This window comes from Dicentrarchus labrax, unplaced genomic scaffold (assembly GCF_905237075.1).
Source record: "Dicentrarchus labrax unplaced genomic scaffold, dlabrax2021, whole genome shotgun sequence".
Lineage (NCBI taxonomy): Eukaryota > Metazoa > Chordata > Actinopteri > Moronidae > Dicentrarchus > Dicentrarchus labrax.
Window position 1 is genome coordinate 4,280,571 of NW_026136715.1, and position 22,581 is coordinate 4,303,151.

Genomic DNA, 22,581 nt, shown 5'->3' on the forward strand with positions numbered 1-22,581 from the left:
GGAATGATGAAGAAAAGAAAGGAGGGATGAGAGGGAGATTTGATGGGAAATAAAAGGATGCATAGATAAAAGTTGAAAGGAAGAGAGGAGGTGAGAGAGAAAACGATCAGTCAGTTCAAAATGATAGAACACTGTCAGAATATCATCATCAACATTTCCTGATGTAGAATCGTAATGTCTTCTCCACTTTGTACATTAAACTTTGTATTTGTGTAACATTTTATCATCTGTGGTTACAAATAAACCTCATCCAGTTCCCACATAACAAGAACAATAGAGCTCGAAAGATTCATCGAGCAGATTAAGAGTTTTTGCTAAACAAACTGGATTTATAGTTTTGTGTTAAAGGAGTTATGGCATAGCTTTGGAGCCTGTGGACGTAGCTGCTGCAGCTGCCGGGGTGCCTGCAAAGAAATACAACTACAGGGACACCACATGGAGACCACGAGTACTGTGATTGGCCAGCATGGACTGCTTGTGTGTTTCCTTCTACACGTTTTTGATGTCGATAAAGAGTTGAAGGTGAAAGACAGCATTAGGGCCTCAAACATCCACGCAAGCTTAGAGCTACACGAGATCTCACTGAGCACTGCAGCTAGTTTCGGTGGCTTAATGTTACCAAATGAATTAAACACACGTCAGGCATTGTGGTGGTACTATCAGTGGCAAAAGATTTAGATTTACAGGGAATCAGATAATGAACATTTATTAAACCTCGATTTGTCCTGGGTAATATGATGGACACAGAGCCACTAAAGAGACAAATGTCCATCAGTTGAAGTTTTTAGAGTTTGAACAGTGTGTAATCTCCAACTGTGTTTATTTAAATGACTTTGAATCTACAATTCCGTATTTAAGCTCACATCTGCTGCTCTGTCTCCTTTCACCACTCTCTTTTCTTCTGCTGCTCCTTCCCCATCTCCTCCTCATTCATCCCCAAATTACCCGCTCGCCTTCTTTCCTTTCATAATCACATCTTTTCCTCTCTCATCCCATCCCTCATTTTCTCTCACCCTCCTCCCGCCTGCTTCCTCTTTTATTCACTCTTTCCCTCTCATTATTTTGTGTTGTCCGTCTCCTCTCTGTCTCCATTAAGAGCCTCTTCCTCTGTCCCCCCACTGGTCTCCCATCTTCACCGTTGCTCTGTGCAGCAGCGCTGGTCGTCAGGGAAACGGGGTGTTGCATGGCAGCGCTCAGGCCCGGGTATCCACGGTAACCGTAGCTGAGTCCGGCTCCGTTGATGTAGAGCTGGGTGTCCTGGGAGGAGAAGGCTGATGCGGCCAGGGAGTAGGCGGAGTGAGCAAGGGACGCCGGCTCCCGCAGACCTCCTCCACCGCTGGACGGCTTGTCCATAGAGATCTGCTCATCCTGGAAGAGGAAACAGGAAATGAGAGGTTTTCTTTTCATAATACTATAAAAGAAAGCTAGACTGGACGAGTGGAAAAACCATACTCATAATGTCACAAGCCCACTTTTATGTAAATTATTAGGATTGGATGCTTAATTCATCATTGTATGATGTTTTTAGAACGGTAGACAAACTGTGAACCAGTCTTTTCAAGCTTGTTTTGCATAAGAAAGGTAATCTTGTTTAGATTTAACCAGGAACCAGTTACAAGGATGATTTGGATAATATCACAGCAGAGGAACAAGATTATTTTCCTTATTTTAAGAGTAAAACCACTCGCAAAACTTCTAAATTGAAAAGAGTCTTGTCCTAGTGTTGTAAATGAAGAAGCAGTTTAGTTAAAAAAATTAAAATTAAAAATTCACAAAATAAGAATGCTTCTGGGGCCTTTATTTAAGACAAAAATCACTAAGTTGTATTATTCTGTTTGAAGAAATAGACCAAAATTATTTTAGTATCTATTTTAACATTAACACACAGTCTTGTCGTGATGATACTGAATATGCCTGGAACTATGTGACACAGGGCAGCCTGCTGAGCTTTTATGTCCATTATTTAGTGAAATCTAAAACAGCTAGTGATGCTATTTTATTTTCACACCTGAATTACACACACACAAACACACTTACGTGATAGGCTTCAAGGCGCATCCTCTTTGCGGCGTTGCGTGATTCGTTCTCGCAGGCGGCAGCCAGGATGTTCTCAGCCATGGCTGAGGTGAGGTGAGGTGGAGTAGGACGGGTCTGCACACAACAGAATGACATCAGGGAATCGAATTATTGAGAGAATTAGAGAGACAGGTGATTTCAATGTACACCAATCAGCCACAAGATTATGAGCACCTGGGCACCCTGGGCACCCTGCTAATGTTCTGCAGCCCCAGACCAACAAACTCTAACCATCACAATGTGGTCCTTGTCAAAGTCGCTCAAATCCTCACGCTGCCCATTTTTACCCGCTTCTAACACTTCAACTCTGAGGACAAAATGTTCACTTGCTGCTTGATATATAATATATATATAATATATTTTATACAGTATATTTTTTAAACCTGGGCCCTATTTATTTTACATATTTGGAGGTCTAAATAAGTTTTTAGGTACAACAGGATTTGGAATTGGCCCAGTAGATTAACTGGAAGACAATCCAGGCACTGAAAAATATAAGAAAAAATAATAACAATGAGGAAGGAAATATTAAAAAGCTTTTATTACAGTAGCAAAGTCTTCTGAAATTATGATTTCTGTTAATCTTCATTGATTCTGTGTAATTTGGAGGTGATAAAACAGCTAATGATTTCTTCTATTTTTAACATTCATGATGGACAAATACTCTTCAGGCACATTGGGCCTTTTGTGCCAGAACCACAGTGAAGAACACCTTCACAATGACTACTGTACTGTGTGTGTGTGTAGCATCATGCTTCACCACTGGGGGGCAGCAGAGACATTTCAATCATCTTCACATTCAGCGTGAAGCAGCCTCTTGCCCGTCGGGACTCAACATAACTAATGCTCCCATCATACATCTCTCCTGCGTTAGTACAGTAACATTCAGCCACCCTGCCTCTGCTCTGTATCAGCGCTGCAGCTGAAACTGCACACTCAACTAATACAGCCAGTTTATTATTTATGGGAGACTAGGCTTCGTTCTCACAAATCTTATAACTTGAGACTGGACTTCAGTCACAGTTACACTATAAAATAGCTTATCCAGCACGACTCTTTGGAACATTTAGTTTATTGCTACAAGAAGAAGAGGAGGCAGTGACGAACTCTGACCTCTACATGAAGTATTTGTATTCATATTTATATACACATCATGTCACTGAGGAGCGAACACTGCCCAGTTGAGCAATTTCAACCCTGCTGACAGCGAGTGTCTTCATTTGATTATTTTTTAATTACTAGTAAAGATTGCAGTGTATTAATTATCTGTGTCGCTGCACACACCCTGCTGGCTCCTGCTGATGTCGTGCTATCAAATGTGAAACATATTAGCAGAACACGTCCGTCACTTTGAGTCAGTTTGTCACTATTTTATTTTATTTTTAGAAGAAAAACTACTCCGTTAATCATCTTGAGGAAATCCAATTTGATATGAGTCTGATCTGAAACCAAATAGATGCACATGCAGAAATGCTGCATAGTAGTCTTTATTAGATCTTAAATTATGATATTCTGCACCTCGTCACACCTGTAAACTGAGACAAATTGACCAGAGCGTGTCGTTTCTATAGTTACAACCCATTTACAGCCACATCTTTTCACAAAAGATGATAATTGTTTGTTGCCTGTCGCCTGAGCTTGAATAGCATAGAAAAGCCAAATATACCACATTATAAATATATAATTATGTTATATTATTGTTATTTTTTGCTTTCAGAAACACTCAGGAAGGGCAAAGCAAGGCTAAATATGTTACTGTAATAAAATAAATATTTAGAACCTTTTATTCTGCATCTGTGTCTGAACAAAATGTAGACACAATGATGATTTCTGGAGAATAATATTAGGCTTGTTTGTGTGTCAAACATCTTACTACTGAGATACGAAATCTTTTATAGTATAAATGTACACAGTAAAAAAAACAGCAGCTAATGCCAAACTGATGAAATTCGGATAGAACAACAAACAAAAGCTTTGAGAGAATAATTGTTTTTTTATACACTAATGCATGTCGGCCTTAGAGGATCACACACATAAACGTACCATATGTTCCTAAACAATCCTGAGATTGTGTGTTTGTGTTTCAACTCGTTTTTACAGGAAAATCTGAAACAGAATATCTTTAAAAATCATCTAAGTTCCCTGTGATCTGTGTATTCTCTCTGTTCTGTCTGCATTTGCTTCTGTGTGAAGTCCACAGGAACTTTCTAAAAGTTCCCCAGAGTGTCTGTCCCTTTTCCTTTGTTTCCGTTGAGGCACTTAAGCATGTAGAAACAACAATAGAGAACATTTTACTGACTAAAGCACATGCTAACTGAAACATGCACAGACCATCAGGAAAACCAGAGCGGATATCTACTAGCTCTCGGGTTCCTGCAGGAGTTGACTGGAGCCAGCATCAACCAGACTCCCTAACTCAAACAACCACCCCTGTTGCACCGTACAATAAAACATTAAAAATCATTGGCTGGACCAGATTATTGGTCATAACTGAAAAATCAAGAATAGAATTTGCTCCTGTGTAGCGTCTGAGGGTGAAAAAGTTCATTTCTTTGCAGAACATTTTTCAAGATGACTGACACGGATAATATAACTGCTAAAATGTCTGCAGGTTGAAAAGGGGGAATTATATGTCTGCCAGCCTAAAAGCCTTCTGAGAGCAGGTCTCAGGTCTGTGTCACATCATCAAACCAATTTTTCCAAACTGCCTATAATGCTGCATTCAAGTCATGTCAGAAAAACCCCCCATAAAAACCGGATCAGAAGTCACTACTGACACTTAATTTTAGTGAATTAAATTTGTTGACTGTTTAACGAGCCAACGCATACAAATACTGACGCTTTTATTCTCTCTTATATGTCTTAATTAAATATTAATATATATGTGTCTATATATCTGCCCATATTTTGAGAAATGATTAATCGTTGCAGCTTCTCCAAGGTGACGATTTGTTTATTTTCTCGGTTTTATTTAAACCAAATCTGTTCGGGTTTTGGACTGCGAGACATTTCTGGGAACTTATTATGTTATATTCTGACATTTCATGGAAAAGCGATTAATCAAGGACAATCAGCAGAATAACTGGGGAACCGTACCTCCATGCCGTTCTTCTTCATACGTCGGCAGGATTTGAGGTAGGTGCGAATGCGCTTGCGGGCGCGTTCCTGGAATTCTGGGAACTGTCTGCTGCAGGATTCGATGATGGCCTGGATCTTCTCCTTGGGCTGTTTGGAGATGGGAACCATTCGATCCAAGTTCTCGTCCACAAACAGACGCACAAACATCTGCAGGAAAAGAAGACAGCTGTCTGAGAAAAGTGGTTTTGTTTGGTAAAGTGGAGGTTTTTATGATCTCGGCTGCATATACCATGCTTCTGTAGGTTGTCTTCTTAAGTGTGTGTACACATCACTGACAAATTAAAGGGTAATTCTGGTATTTTTTTAAATGTAAGAAAAGAATAATAACAATAAGAAACATTATAAAGCCTTTATTAAAGTAGCTAAATCATTAATAAAGCCAACATAGTTCGCCCCCTGTAGGTCTTTAAACAGACAACACAGGTGTGGCCTTTGCTGCCTGTCATCTTCTCTCTCTTTCCCTTTCCTGTCTATCTTCAGCTGTCAAATAAACCAAACCGAATATATATATATATATAAAAACAAAACAAAAAAAACCCCAAAAGGTCTATCTCTGTAGGGATCCTTCCCATAATGTGGTCAGACACAATCAGAGCCCGTCAGTGTTAAAATCAAGCACTTTCAGAGGATGTACTTTGACGAGGGCGGGATTACGCTGCAGCCATTGCAGCCGGTTTCACAGCTGCCAGCTGAGGCGATCTACTCGACCAATTCCAAAACATTTGTACCCATTTAGCCCCCAGAATATGTAAAAATAGGGCCCATGGTTAAAAATAGCGGAATGACCCCTTAAAGTCTTAAAAAAACTAGCAAACAGTTGCTTATTTACACATCCACAGAGACATTATCATTCATTTGGAGTCATGTTTCTGCCCCACTGAAGAATTTAAGTCCAGTATTCACTCTCATTTTAGCTCTTTAGAGGTTTGGCCTCTTAAGAAAATATCTGACTCTGCAGCTGCTTGACTGCGTCTGTCTGTGTGTTCCTCATGTGTATTTTCAGGGTCTTTGGTAGTTTCTTGCCTTTGCCATCATGTGAGTGTGTGATCAATGCCACTGAAGGGAGATCAGACAGTCAGCTCTTTAATATTTTTTCTTTATGAATATAAGGAGACACCTTATTGATCCCAGCGGGGACATCGTGTTAGACAGAGCTGAAGGTCTGATCCAACAGGCCGTCTCTGACTTACGTTGAAGGCCTTTAGTCTCTCGGGATCGACTCCCTCTGTGTCGTTGATCTTGTCGTTGTCGTCGTGGTCGTCATGGTCGTCGTCGTCATCGTCGGGGGCAACCTGGCTGCCATGACGCCCCATGGTCAGGTCCTCGGCACTCAAGTCCATTTTCACGCTGTCGTAGCTGCCACCTGAACTGTACTGGGGGGACTGAACACACACACACACACACACACACATACTGCAGTGTTACTGTATTCTGTGAGTGTCTTAATTACATTTATACATCTATGCACTGGGTTTTATCATTTATGGGCTTAAACGTTCATTGTTACAGTGGATTTCCTTCATAAAACACTTATTAAGAGACTCATTAGGACGTGACAGTCAATGAAAAGGTCCTTAAAAACAAAGATTTAGGTCTTTGGTGGAGACAATCGACAGACTTTATGGAGGCAGATATAAGCCCGCAAAAAATAAAAGTAACTCTAGTATATTTAATATTTCTGCGAACACTCCACAAGACATTTAATCAAATTCTCTGGTTCCAACTTCAATCAGAGGACTTTCTGCTTTTATCTGCATTATATCGTTGGACATTTCATATCTTTGTGTTTGTGACTGTTGGTCAGACAAAAGACATTAGACGACATCCTCTTGGACTCTGGGAGACTGGGATGGACATTTTTTACTATTTTCTGCTGTTCCACGTGGTAAATGTATAATTAAAGATATAAGATTAGTTCAATAATGAAAGACAGATTAATCAATAGTGAAAATAATCATTAGCTGCAGCCTTTACACTAATCAGCTGTCAAGAGGCGTAATACCTGTATGGACTACAAAACATACAAGATGCTTTGACAGAATAAGAGTTGATTAAACATCTCTGATGGACATTCAGACCAGAGATGGAAGTCAGTCAATCTGACAGGTGAAAGGAGCACACAGAATGCAGGCAGGAATAAAAAGGACTGTGTGAGGATTGTATGTAGCTGGGTGTGTGTGTCTGTGTGTTTGGATCCTTCAGGTAGACTGTCTGGCGGTAATGCATTTCCTCCGAGGTCGCTGTGTATTGTGTATCAGGTTCTGCTATTCATCTGCGTACAAAGACAGCGAGAGAAGGAAGGAAGGAGAGTCAGCCTTCACCTCCTTTCTTCATTCTCTCCTCACTTTTACTTCAATCTTTTTATTTTCCAATTCCATTTGCTGACTCCTCTTTACAAATGAGAATAAATAAGACGACGTGGATGTGGCAATTAACTAAATCAAATGAGGATTTCATGTTTACTCTCAAATTATTTCAGTATGAATAAATGGAAGCTTCTGAAAGAGCAGTAAGGGGAGAAAGCAGAGCAGAAGCTGTACTAACTTTGTTAGCAACTGTCATAGAAAATCTGTTATTTTTTATACTTTTATATTCAGCTGACGTTTCTTTACAAAACATTTTATTTTCTTACTTAATAGTTTATCAGTGGGTGGAAATGAACAAACGTATATTGGTGTTATTCTCAAATGGTTTCAGTCCTTATCAGGTAGACATTTTTTTATCTAAATAAATTGGTTTGTTTTGTTAGTTACGGTAGCCTGGATGCTAAAGTTTAACTGTTTGCAATAACTTAACAATCAGATGATTTCTTAGCACTGTTGTCTCGAAGCATTAAGTTGGACATGAACTTGGAGCTTTTCTGTTTGAAATTTGCTTGTTTTTCTCAAGTCAGTGCTGCTTTTCTCTGATAGCCTAAAGACATGCAGGTTAGGTGAAACAGAGACTCAGTTGTCTGTAGGAGTGACTGTTTTTATATTTATACTGTATGTGATTGACATCAGTGGTGATGATGATAAATGGATGGATACAAATCTACCAAACAACCTAAATTAGGTGAAACTTTGAGTGGAACTCTTTCCTTACTAAATCTGTGTGTGTGTGTGTGTGTGTGTGTGTGTGTGTGTGTGTGTGTGTGTGTGTTTGCGTGTGTGCGCGCCGTGTGGTCTCACCTTGCCCCCATAGTCCCTGCCGTCTCGGTCCAGTCGCAGCTCTGCAGCATGGGACTGGGAGTGTGTGTTGGGAGTGTGTGCATTATGTGTGTGATGGCTGTGTGTGTGTGGCAGCGGCAGGGCCGGGTGTGGAGCCAGGGGAGGTTTGGCAGCCAGAGGGTACTTCCTGCGGAGCTCCTCGGGCGCGTTGGGATGCAGGGCGCCGAGCAGCGCGGCAGCTGCTGCCGACACGGTGACAGGCAGGTGCGAGGTGGACAGAGGCAGGCGCTGAGGGGGTGGGTCAGTCAGGTTCATCGGCTGCTGGTCCTCGGATGATGATGAGGAGGAAGTGGGCGTGCTGAAGTCCAGTGGGGCGGGGCCGCCGTTGCCATTGACGACCTCGGTTTCCCTGACTATGGCGCCGTCCGTTACCGCGGAGGAGGGCGGGGTCAGGGCAGGCAGGCCATTTCCACTGCCGCTCTCTGATGATGAGTCCTCTGAAAGGAGAGACGGAGAGAGAGAGAGAGAGAGGTTGAATTTCACAGATTGAAAAACACATTTCTCTGTTTCTGTAAACTGGTTCGAGCAGCAGATGAACACAGAGCTGAAGTGTTGTGCTTCGTGGGATGTGATAGGAGAACGGAGGGCACGCTGTCATGAAACATGTACAAACTGCAGCTCATATTCATTACGTGTGGACAAAGACATACAACTGTCAGTGTGCTGCACTGCATAATGAGCGGCAGGTCTGTGTGTCAGTATCTGTTTGATCCAAGGCCTTTTTTATTCCAAGGCCTGCATTCACACAAAATCTAGAAGAACGGCACTTTCCTGCAAGGTTGTGTGGAGGTGTGTGTGTTGGTGTATTTGTGCTGTAGAAAGGAAAATAACAAAAAAAAAAGGTTTGAGTTCATGGACTCAATTTGAGTTTGTGCAAGGTGCTCTCTGGATAAGGATACATGCGGACACAAACATCATAAGAAAACTCCAAGGCACGCTCTTTGAAACAATTAAACCATGACCATGCGGTGATAATGAAGGCATTTGGATTGTTTAAAAGAGAGTGCCTTAAAGTTTTATTTCTCTGGTTCACTGCTTTGTTCTCGCTAACGTTACTCACTCTCCTCATTCATTCTCTATGTAGTTTAACCAAAGCTGCTCTCTCTGGCTCACTTGAACCGAGGAGAGGGGTCAACTTTCAAATCCTCCAGTATGATTTTAAGCTTTTTTGGTGATTTCAAAGCTTTTACTTCTTGGGTGATAAACCTATTTCTTCTTTTTTGTCATGTCTTACTTGTAATTTCAGTTTTGCAAAGTGCTTTATAAAACAAAGTGTGCATGCTAATGAGAGGTTAAGACCTATCCTCAGTGTTTTTTCCTCCTGGCTTTCCTTTTCATGCGTAAAGGCACCCAAGGAAGCTTGTGATTCTGTACTCCTTCAGGCAAAGTTTAGGTTGATTGGATGACCTTAAAATTAAGCGAAGCTAAGAAGAAGAATCCAGAAAAACAAGAAAGAAAATGCTCTCAAGTAAGCTTTGGCAGCCTAAGCTACAAACATTATGTGACTATAATTCATCATTATCTTTCCTGCTTGTATGCTATTGCAGGAAGAACATGTGACATGTGGAATATTACTGGTATGACGAAATACTTACATTAAAAACAGTCATGTGTGTTATATTAGTGAGTGCTTACAGAGAGCTCTTATTGTGTGCGAACTGATCTTTAACATTACAGATGTCATATGACTGCTGTTACAAACAATGTCCTGAATAGACAGACACATGTAAATACACTGACTATTTACACAATAATTTCATGGTTATTTTTAATGCCCAGCAGATGGCAGGCTTCCTTCATGAAGCGACCAAATCTATGAATAAGATTCTTATTAAATTTCTGCTTCTGTTAATATTTTTAAATATACATATATTATTTATCCAGGCTTTATTCTTGGATTGCATTACGCTGTATTTTTCTACAGAAGAGGAACAACATCATTAACATAATGCATCCAATACAACCACAAACTACATCCTCAAAATTAATAATCTTCTTTCAACACCTCCCTGACTTGGTCTCAATGAAAACATCTTTACGCTGCACACTCACTCTACTGCACTCTCTACTTTACATTGCGTGTAGTGTTCATGTTACTGTGTACACTGCTGCAATGTAAGGAAATAACAAAATTAATCATCCTGTAGAAAAACAGGAAATCTCATCATCACAGCCACAACTGTCTCACAGCTGGAATGAAATTGGAGGACAGTTACTGTCTTCCTGCAGCCAGCAGGACTGTGACAGTGATGACTCTGACATGAGGAAATAATCTCCAGACTGTCTGCTGGTGAGAAGAAAATAATGAGTCCTTTATTCTGGAATTAAAAAAAAGTTATCTGAAGCCATGTGCTATGTACTGACTGCTAACACCTTCCTGTGCGCCACCAATTAAAATGAGTGTGAATAAAACAACATCGTAGCCAAAAATGGTTATTTCAGCTTGAGTAGTTTCTCCAAAGCACCAGAGATGTGGATTTGTGTTATGAGTGAAATGCAGTCCTCGGAGAGAGACACTGCATGCAGCTGCTGCGGAAGCTATTGTTACGAGTGGAGTGGAGCGTGGTAGAGAGAGCAGTGTCTGTTTATTTGATTAAAGCCATCCAGTCTGCAGCCTGACCAGACAATAACACAGTCAACACCCTGCGTTATGACAGAGGCCCCTCCCCCACCCCAACACACAAACTCTCTTCATCATTATCATCGTCGCAAAGCTTCTTCCTCCCACTTTCAGATGAGTCACAGTGAAATCCTCTTCCTCCGTCATTGCTATCAATTCTACATTACAGTGGACACAGTGTAAGAGTTTCAATTTGAATTTAAAGCTACAACCACAAACTTTTTTTGCTTTAAGACTGAAAGTGTGCAGTTAGCTCCGGCTCTGCTGCTCATTCTCTCAGTCAAGTTCCAGCAGCAACACTTAAATTGTCATGTAGATCAGTAGTTCCCTACCCGGAGGTCAGCAGTGGTAGAAAAACTATTCAGATTCTTTACCAAAAACAAACAAAGTCCAAACTTTCAAAATTCAACTACTACTACTTAAGTAAACGTATATTATCATAAAAATGTACTTTAAAAGCAAAAATACTCGTCCTACAGAACCCTTGATTGACATATTATTACATACACATGAATTCGGCCACATGAGTTTGTATTGGGCATTTTTGGGACTTTTCTCTAACTTTTGCCTTTAATTTCACCTCTTTAACTCTAACTGTAATTTATCTGAGGGGTTGAGAGGAACTCCTAAAAAGAATCTTGACAACGAGCCCCAAGTACACACAAACCAGCAAGTTTGGGAACTGCTAGTCTAATCTTGATCTTAATCTGAAAAGCAACTAGTAACTATAGCTGTCAAATAAATGTAGAGGAGTAAAAGGTACAATACTATCTCAAATGTAGTGGATTAGACTACTATACTCTAGAGAATGAAAAAGCAAAAAGCAAATCAGTAAAAGAAAGAGTTTGGTTGACCTGGTGACCACCAGTGATGATGGGCTGCAAGCAGACTTGTTTTAAGAGGTTACCAGCTGAAAAGGTCTGAAAACACTGATCTAATTGTGTCTGAGGTAATGTCACCTGTCAACCCTCCATTTTTATTTAATTTAATCTGATAATATTGACTGAGCTTTACATTCAGTTTCACTGTTATTTTATGTATTTTGCTATATCTCCATCACCATCACCTTTCCTAACCATAACAAAAAATTCCAGTTGGAGAGGAACATCAATATCTATGTATTGTGATTTTAATGGTTTCATTAAAAGTAGTAGCTTTAAATGGATTATCATGAAACACTAGGGAAACAGGATTTACTGGTGTTAAATGCTTCAGTATTTATTGCTGCAGCAGGTTAAACTTATTTTTCTCCCTATCTCGGTCTGTATCTCTTTTCAGGCAGACAGGCCACTAAATAAGTGATCATGGAATAAATGGTGTGTGCCAAGCAGGCTGGCAGGCAGGATGGATGCCTGTCCGCCTGACTGTTAAGTTTTATTGTTCTGAATAGACTACTGGTCCGTAGTCCCACACACACACACGCACACACACACACACGCACACGCACGCACACACACACACACACACACACACACACAATGAAGCTTTCCTACTCACACAAAGACAGAGAGGAAGGATGGCGAGACGTCCACATTTTAAACAGCTTACATGCAACTTCCAATTTTACTCCAACAGTGTTTAAATAGAGCTTTTTTTTTTTTGCATTTATATGCACTGCAATTTTCCCAGCATCACTAAAGTACAAAGAGATGGAGATTTCAATGGATGAATATAGAGAGAAACTGAATGAGACAGAAAGATTGAATGAGTTGAAATAGAAACAGAAAGCGGCTCCAATAAAGGATGATTCGAGGAGAGCAAAAGAAGAACAGGAGGTAATCTGAATGAGTCAACAGTGCAAAAAGAACCCTGCAGTAGCTGGACTGTAAGGAAAAGTGATGTATACAAAGAGAAAGAGAGAGGGGGCTGAGGATGGTATCGACTGTGTCATTCGTTCGGTGGGGGAGGGAGGGAGGGGTGGAGCCCAAACCGCTGCATGGAGAGAGGGAGAGATGGGTAGAGAGGCACAGAGGCAAAGAGGGAGAGATGGCGATACACTATCGAGGGAGGTACAGCCAGGCAGAGGGAAAGAGGTCAGGAGGGGGGGGGTAGGTGGGAGGACGAGGAAGATGGAGGGGGTCATGGCTCGAGGGTGGGGGCAGCAGGAGGAGAGCAGAGAGGGGAGAGAGGAGAGGATGAAGGAGGATTGAGATGGGGGATGGGAGGGGGAAGGGTGGAGAGAGACTGAGGCAAAGGGACAGGCACGTGGGAGAGCTTTTTAGATTGTTATTCTACGTTAAGTACGTCTCACTTTATCACATCTTTGTTTGCAACAGCGTACAGTATGCTGTCTAGTAAAGAGTATACACATTAGTCTTGTTACGTATTGTGTATATATAGTCTTACTTTTCTTACATTCTTTATTATTTACACTTTATTAAACATTGTACAACCTGCCTCGGCTTTATTGTGCTCACTGGTAGTGCTAATAAAGCATGAATTTGAATTTGAGGCAGAGAAATAAAGAGTGGAGGGTATGACTGAAAGGGAAAGGAGAGGGAGTGAGCCCTGGGACCTGGAGGTAGAAAAGCATGGCAGTGTGTGTAAGGAGTATTCATGCGTAGAGGCGAAGGCCAACCTAATTCCTGCCGCCTCGACACAAATCCCCCCTCAACAGCGGGACCACCGTCAGTGCCTCTGCATCCCTCCATCCCTGACTGCTGCTCTCCTCCTCAGCTCTCTCTATTCCTTGTATTTCCTCCTTTTCTCGATACACGCCTGCTAAACAGGGATCTGCCCTCCCTCTCTTTTTATATACATTCTCTCTTTCAGACACAAACAAGATGCAGCCTTCCTCATCCTCTACCTCTATTCCTCATCCCTGTCTGACTCACAAAGAAACAGGAGGTAATGTATGTTGCTTCTCTTTCTTCTCTGCTATCACCTGTTCTGCCGGGATCAGTCTGCATATCAGTGAGACAGCAGTCTGGTTTGACAGTGGAGAAGTGGAGGACCACTAACATCCGGCTCCTGTATGTCCACATACTTTTGGTTCAGGCCTCTTATTTCCATGAAATGAAATCTTCAAGACCTTAAAAATATGTTTTCTGCATCAGCTTCCTATTGTAAACAGTGGAGTTTGACATGAACACACACTGCTGAGGTTACAACAGTTTTGTTTATTTGTGTTTATTTGTTTGGGCTGAAGAGGGCGGGGCTCCATGGGAAAAACATGTCACATACTTCCATACACCAATCAGGATTTAGAATTTGAATCAAACTGTGAATCAGCTGGACTTCTTGTTCCTACGGTCTGATGTTTTAGCTTCATTGTGCAGAATAATGTTTGTGCATGTATCGGACACTAGAAGGATGTTTTCACATTCATCTGCTCAAAGTGGAAAGTTTCTCTGTGCTCATTGAAAATCAGATTTCTAGAGGGCGGGGCCTACGAGCATGACTTGTGACATTGCAAATAGTCTGGAGGTCAACCCTGGTCCAGTATGCAACTTAGACAAGTGTGATATAGAAATACCACCAGTGTACACACACCGAGAATGGACTTTGCAGTGAAGTAGAAGACATATTGTGTCCAGCAGGAAAACTTTAGACATTAATTTGCATATTCATAGATTCATGAATTTTTAATGAGGTATTAGGATCAGATGCCTTTTTAAGGATTTTAATGTGGAAAGTATACTTTTTTGTGGACAAAACATATCAGACACACATATTAGTATATATGTCTTAATACATGACTGGAGGGCATCTTTAAGGATTCCTCCCCCAAACTGTTATTCAAAATACTTTTAATGCAACAGGATACAGTGCACTTCCAACACTGTAGCAACAGTTTGGGGGCTCTTTCCTCTTTCAACATGATATAATGAGATGTTCAGCAATCCCATACGTACTGTTCAGGTGGCCACATAGTCTGATAATGTCATTGTTACAGTATTTACAATCCTGATCCAGGAAGTCTGCCTCTTTCCCTTCTTCCTGATCATCAATTGTGAAAGATTGCAGTGATTGGACGAGGTTCAACGCGTGTTGGTGAAATCACAGAATACATTTGAGGAACTACGATTCCCTAATCTCACATAAGCACCATCTCAAAAGACCTAAATGTCATAGTCAGACCCCAACATTCTACACTTCTCCCTCCTCCTCTTCTCCCTCTCCTCTTCTGCCTGTATCTGAGAACAACAAGCTTTCAAGAGCCCTCCTCCCTCTTTCCAGTATGAAATCATCCTTTGTACGTACAGTAAGCTTGTGTTTGTACATGACCTTTGTAAATGCTGCACACAATGACGGTAAACGCTAACATTTGCTCTTCTGTAGAGTAACTCCGCTCGGTCAGGATTAACCACTTGAAAAGCCGGCTGTAAAACAGGACATGAAACATTATCGTTCACCACATGAGTCATGACACCAAAGTTCAAGAGTTATGACACAAATAAAACAGATTCATTCAGCCTCGCAGACAAGTGCTGCACAATGCACTCATTCATACATATGACTTTGTACCGAGTTACACATTACATGATGCTCAAACATACGTAGAAAATTACTGTGTTGACATGCACACCAGCACTGGGAGTGATCAGCATAGGGAAATATTTTAGCTTGATGCTTTTCATAATACAGTTTACATTGGATCATTTATCTGCTAAATCTAACAGAACCTATTGTTTTCAAGAACGGCCCTTCATTTGTTATCTCTGATTGTCTACACCAGTGTTCTTCTGTCTGTCTGGTGGCCAGCTTCTAAGGTTGAAACTAATGATAATTATTGATATTAATCCATTATAATATTTCCTCTTGCATTGGTCTATAAGATGGCAGAAAATTCAAAAAAGGTCAGTAACAAATTCCTTAAGCCTATGGTGACGTCTTACAATGTCTTGTTTTAGTCAGTTTTTGTTTTTTCCTGAAGTTTAGTTTCTATTTTTATTTCAGTTAGCAAAAATGTTTTATTCAGCTTTTTAGTTTAATTTAGTTAAGAGGACCAGTGTGTAGGACTTCGTGGCATCTAGCCGTGTTCGGTTTGTCCGTTCCCCATCTGTTTTAGGTGATTATACACTAATGAAAACATAGTAATGCAAGTTATATTCAATTTCTGCCAGATTCTATAATAATCTTGCTCTATGTTGCTCCACTGTCTCTTCATAGCCACAAAACTCTGCCAGATGTAACATATTTAGTCACTAATTGTTGAAGCAACAATTGAGGAAAACATTCTACAGCGGAGAAGTGGATTCTGCTGCTGTTGTTGAGATGTTTTCATGGACATTCATGGATCAGCTATGAAAGCAAACTGACAATAGCTGCTGTCCTCCGTGAAGGAGGAGTGTTGCTTTTAGAGTGAAGCCTATACCTTCACTTTTTCATGACTGAACAATTAATGGCACACAAAGTAGGGTTCATTTCTCAAGGACACACTGAAGAGGGGCTAAAGTGCATCATTTCATCTATACAAGACCACCTCTCCTTCACCTGCTGCCATCTTTCCTTCCCCTCCACCTCCTCTTTTTCTCTTTCAATCTTTGTCCTTCTCTACCTCCTTGTCCCGCTCCTCCTTCACTCTCTCTCTCTTCTTCCACCACTCCCTCTCGTCCAGTCTCTGGGTAGAAGCGCAGTGACTGTGATGCATGGCAGTGTTTAGTGTTTCCCTGCAGCCTGAGGGGCACCGCGGCACAGGGGGCACCCGGTGTGTTTAAGAGGGCAAATGTCTTGTTGCGTCAAGGACACACAAACACACACGCACAAAGCTAAAAGCCTGTGTGTCCCCAAAGAGAAGCAGGACAGGTGGACCGAGACTTTGACAGTCAATCACTGTTCAACCCACACTCCACTGGGAGGAGGAGGAAGATGCTGCATCAGCTGGCCTGGAAACACACATCTTTATTAATGTGTGTGTGTGTGAGCCGTTGAACATGAGTGTGTGTCTTAGAACAGGTGTGTCTCTCTCCATGTTGTGTGTTTCTGTGTTTACGGCGTGCGAACTGTCGTTTTAACTGTCAAGCTGTTAGCTCCAAGTGGTGCAGAGTGGGAGCCACAAATGTGTGGGGCCTTTCACACATCGTAAATCACGCTCGTCTCCGTCTTTTCAATTCACTCCACTATTGCTTTGTCACTCAAACAAAGGGTGAAAAAAACGCACCAAGGTTAAAAGGTACGCAACTCATCAGCCTTCTGACATTATTATTTTTATGTGAATAAGAGGATGGAGAGATGAAAACATGGTTAGTCTGGGTGTTGAGCTCACTCTCTTCTATTAAAAGGTCCAGTGTGTAACATTCAGGAGGATCTATTGACAGAAATGGCATATATAGGTATGTTTTTGCAGGTCGCCTTCAGTAGAGCCCGCCACGTTGAACTAGCATATTTCTACAGTAGCCTAGGATGGACAAACCAAACACTAACTGTAGATCAGGTGGGTACCTACAAACTTCACAGCCCGTTGTCATTACCAGGTCGTCACAAACAGACACCAGCAGTGTTCAGTTAGTTGCAACCCCCAACTTCACCGCTAGATGCCACTAAATCCTACACATTGCTCCTTTAAGGTGGTCCGATTTTAGATTTTACCAGAATCGAATTGTTCTAAACTGAAAGCCTCTCCATCAGTCAAGTGCAAGATTTAGGCGGATAAGTCTGTTTTACATCGAATGAAGGTCGTCCAGTACAGCACATCTTTTTTCTTGCAAAACCAAAAGCTGGGGGTAATAACGGGAAACGAATTCAAGGTCTTGTGAGACTTGCATAAGCCCACTTATTTCCATTCAGAGAGGAAAAAGCAGAAAACCATGAAAAGGAAAGGGATAATAGAAGCACAGTTTGTTAGGCCATTTAGAGGATGCAAACTTGTAAGACTACAGTTACAGAGACAAAGAAGCGTTGGACTACTATGACAGTAGTGTAGATGATTGGAACTGAGGGAGAGAAAGAGGGGGAATGAAGTGCATCAGAGGTTCTCGGCCGGACTCGAACAAGGGACGTTGTGGTTTAAGATTAGCGTCTAAAACCCCTAAACCACAGAGACGCCACATAAGAAGAAAAATTCTACTTAAATTTAATTCACATAAAGCTGAGGCAGAGGGAAGAAGTTACACATAACATGAATTGTAGAAAAAGCTCAAATGTTCATCTTCTACTCAGCTCTCTTTTCTTTTCGGGTCATAAGACAGATTCATGTTATCAACAATAAAACTAAATAACATCAAACACGTGGTGAATTATTCAAAGTATGCTGCCACATACATAAATTAATGAACTGCTTTAGAACAAATTGTAAGACATATTAGTATAGATCATTTGTGTTTCTCTGATAAACCAGATCTGATTGTTGCTGCGGACCTCAAATGGATCAAAAGAAGCTGACACTGCCAGGCTTGGTGGTTCAGTTCATACTGGAAGCATCCACACTGAAAATATCCAATATGCACTTATGATACTGTGAGACCCTTTGGAGCAAAGCTGCCACAAAATGGCACGTGTTAAGTCAACTTGCAGTCATTTCTAATTAGACAGAAGATATACGTCCATGTGAACTTGAGAGCAACAGCCCTTTAATTAAAAAGTGAGACATATATCACCTGAGTGCAGCTCGGAACAGGAGCAAAGGAGCACGTTTCAATCAATATGATTTAATAATCGTCACAAGATATTTTACATTTTAGCCGTACACAAGGGAGAACGCAACAAATCAATGTCTCTATTGTACTGATGGGGGCACTTGTGCATTGATTTAAATAAAGCGGGGCAGATTAAAAACCCTGGCATTAATTAAGCAGATTGTTTCTTTAATGCGGTGAAGAAATAAAGGCCGTGTAAACAGTAGCCCGGGGTGGGGTGTACCCCCGCTTACAGTTGCAAACACGATCCCTGCTGAGGTGGAAATAAACTCTGACTCCTCCTTGTCCTCTCCATTTATTTCTCCTCATGTCAGATCTCCTCTCCTCTGGCACAACTCTCCATTTACTCCAGTCCCCTCCCATCGACTCTCTTATGTCTTTCTCTATCGGAGTTTTTTCACTTCTGCTACACTTAAACTCTTCTCCTTCACTCCTCCAAGCTTTCTTTATCTACTTACTGAAGCCATCCAAGGGAATCACATGTCAGCAAATATGTTTTCAGCCAGCACAACTCAGTAGAGTGCAGATCTCTACTAGGCCTGGTATCACTAAAGGGCGTATAAATAACACGCCAAGTCATTTCGTGTTTTATCACAATGCCTTTATTGCATGTGCCATTTCACGCCGCTTCGTTTCTACTGACTGTATTGTGCAAATGACACACTGTTCATTTTACACAAAATGTCAGGTGACGTAGTGTAAAGAGCAACTAAGTCCACGTAAGGAGAACACAGGACTTCCATCCAGGAGATTGCTGTTTTATGATCTAGATTCATTGTGTCAGCGTCCTGTGAGGAACTACTAGCAACTACGGCATGAGCTACATGCGGTTATGAGGTTACACTATCAAGGTGTAAGCAGAGTAGACAGGCTAAATGGGGACAAATTCCAAAACACCAGCAATGTAAAATTAGAGAATCAACCACAAAAGGTCAATAAGCATACATTCATAAATGTGCACATAAAATATTAGGCTGATAGATCATGTAGTTTGTGAGATTAGCTGCAGACAGACACACACACAGACACACGCAAGCACACAACCAAACGCATGATCCCCTACAGGCTCACCTCTGGCAGAAACAATAACTCGAGCACACAGACCCCTACTTAAATCTGTAGCCATTAGCAAACGTTTCATACACTAGCTTCATGTTTCATCATGGCTTTTCATTGCAGATGTCAAGTTGCTGCCCTTTTCCTGGTTCCACCAACACACACAATGTGACCTTGTGCGTGCTTCATGTTGTGTGTGTGAATAGGACGGTTTGTCTGATTCGGTCAGAGGCTGCATTATATGACCCCGCTCTTTGCTCTGTGTATGTGACAGTGTGTTTTTGTGGGTGTATGTATGCGATGTGTGCGTCATACAGTCACATGTTTGCATGGTATAGGACACAGTAATGACCTCTGGGAGAACAGACTGACCTGACCTTTGTCTGGCAGCAGCAGCGGAGCATTGTATTGAACTTGTATCCTGGATGAAACTCCAGTTTTCACAGTGAATTATGTGTGTAATGTATTGTTAAAGTTATCTCTGAGAACAAAAACTGCACTGAGAAGTTTTTATGGTTTTCATTGTTAAAAGTTTCTCCAGTGAAAAAGAAACTACACACAAACAAGTCTTTACATGAGGTAGATGTTTTTCATTCTGCTGTGTAAGTTGAAAAGGTCACACAGGGTATCTACAGTTCTCAGAAAGCTGAATTTAAGAGTATAAATGTGGATGTTGTCAATTTTTTTATCTTCTCTCTGATCTGATTTATCAAATCAGAAAGAAGAGCGACCTTGAATCTGAAGAGAATGGGAGTCGTTTGCTGCTTTTTATATCCAACTGTGGAGAGCAAGTGAAGAGTACAGTCTTTTTTATGTAGGATTCAAGCGGGATGGAGAAACAGGAACACACACACACACTTGTACACAAAGACATACAGAAGTACACACACACACACACACACACACACACACACACACACACACACACACACACACACACACACACACACACACACACACACACACACACACACACACACACACACACACAACTTACCAAATGGCCTTGCCTGATACCAAAAAACAAAAAAACAACTGGTGCTTTTTACATTTCTGCAATTATCTGTCAGCTATTAAGAGCACTAAATCGATTTCAGTGTCATTAGCAGGCTGGGCGTTGTTGAGTGGACTGCAGAGGAGTAAAGAGAGGAGGAGGATGAGAAGGAAGAGGATCAGCATGAGGGAGAGAAAGAGGAGAAGTAAAAGTAGGAGGAAAAGTAGAGAAGGGCTGCAGGTGAAAGAAGACGATCGGTGTGAGACTGGAGAGGAGAAGATAGCGGAGAGGGGACGAACATGAGGAGGCATAAAAAGAAGGGAGCAGAGAGACATGAGATGAAGAGGAAGAGAAGAAAGGAAGTGGGGAGTGAGATGAAAAAAGAGAGAAGCAACAAAGAGAAAGAAGGGAGAGAGAAAATGAGGCAGAGAAGTAAAGGAGTGCAGATTAGAGGGTTAGGGGGTAGAGGGAGTACAAAGGAGCAGAGAGGAGTACAGGGGGATGGATGGATGGAGGGATGGAGAGGGAGAGAGAGGTAGGGTGGAAGCTCTAATGGGTCGTCCCCTGTCGTTTTTCATTTGCGGCTTCACTACGCAGTGACAGCTAGAGGCTTTTCTCCCCCCTCCCTCCCCTCAGAGGAGCTAACCTGAGCGAGAGTGGTAACAGATGCTAATTCCTTCACTCCCCCTGCTCTCCTCCTCCTCCTGTCCCAAGGGATGGAGAGCCATGGGGGAGGTTGTGGGAGAGAAAGAATGAGGGGAGGTGGAGGTGGTTTTGGGGGGGGCGCTACTCCCCCGTGTGGGATTACAATGGATTATCCCGCTAAGACGCAGCACGAGCTGCTTGCTAGCTCTCTGTGCCTGCCTGCCGCACCCCGCATCGCACCGTATGGCCCTGCCCTGCCTGGCATCGTCATAGCAACGACCCTCCCCACCTCTCAGACACACACACACACACACACACACATGCACCATCCAAAACAGGCATCCCTGAGCTCTTTCTCCTCCCTCCTCCTCCTCTTGGTGGTGACAGCGACCCCTTCACTGACAGGACCAGCTGGCACACACACGAACAGAAACACACACAACCTGGTTCACGGTCGTCACAAAAATTCAGATTTAAAGTATTGCTTTGAAAATTTGTTTTGTGAATTTGTTCTTTTATTATATTGTTATTGCATTTCACTTTAATTTGAATAGTGACAGCTGGAGAGGAATCCCAATTTGTACTTTATTTAAAGATCCAATGCGTAACATTTAAGAGGACGTATTGGCAGAAAAGATATATAATATTCACAGGTATGTTTTCATTAGTGTATAATCACCTGAAAATAAGAATCTTTGTGTTTTTGTTACCTCAGAATGAGACGTTTTAATCTACAGAGGGAGCGGGTCCTCTTCAACAAAGTCATTTTGAACCGCCATGTTTCTGACTCTAGATAGGGCCTTTCACAGTTCGCGGCCACTGTAGTTTCTTCTACACGCTTGGAAATCTGAGCTGTATTCAAATGGATGCAATCTGAAACTAGATGCAACTAAATCCTACACACTGTTCACCCTCTCACAGAACAACCAACAGAAACTTTGACAATTTTTATTTTTTTATTGATCATTAGACCAGGCGATTAAATTATTGATGAATAATGAAAATATCTGTATAATCCAGAGTTCCCAGAAGTGCCGTTTTACAAGAAGCTTTACAAGATGAAACTGAAAATACTTGTTTTGTATTAAAATGGTGAGATTAAAAGATCATAAATGTAAACCAGCTTCAGAGAAACGCTGCTATAATCCATCATTAAAGGAAGGACATGAAAAATGAAGAGCAGGAGGAGGAAGACGTAAAGTGTATCTATATGCATATTCCTCCTGGACCTGTACAATATACAGTATGCAGACAAGCTTTAGAAAT

General features: G+C 41.5%; 1 protein-coding gene across 3 annotated transcripts in view; it reads right to left on the reverse strand.

Moving 5' to 3' along the window:
- LOC127376909 (nucleolar protein 4-like) overlaps positions 1-22,581 on the reverse strand; it is a 160,205-nt gene that overhangs the window by 9,650 nt on the left and 127,974 nt on the right. For all 3 annotated transcript variants that reach the window (XM_051424300.1, XM_051424299.1, XM_051424301.1), the window contains 5 exons: positions 8,385-8,860; positions 6,405-6,596; positions 5,173-5,361; positions 2,038-2,151; positions 1,137-1,368 (listed from right to left, as the gene is read on the reverse strand). In XM_051424300.1, the coding sequence (XP_051280260.1) occupies positions 1,137-1,368; positions 2,038-2,151; positions 5,173-5,361; positions 6,405-6,596; positions 8,385-8,860 (1,203 nt within the window). The remainder of the gene's footprint in view (positions 1-1,136; positions 1,369-2,037; positions 2,152-5,172; positions 5,362-6,404; positions 6,597-8,384; positions 8,861-22,581) is intronic.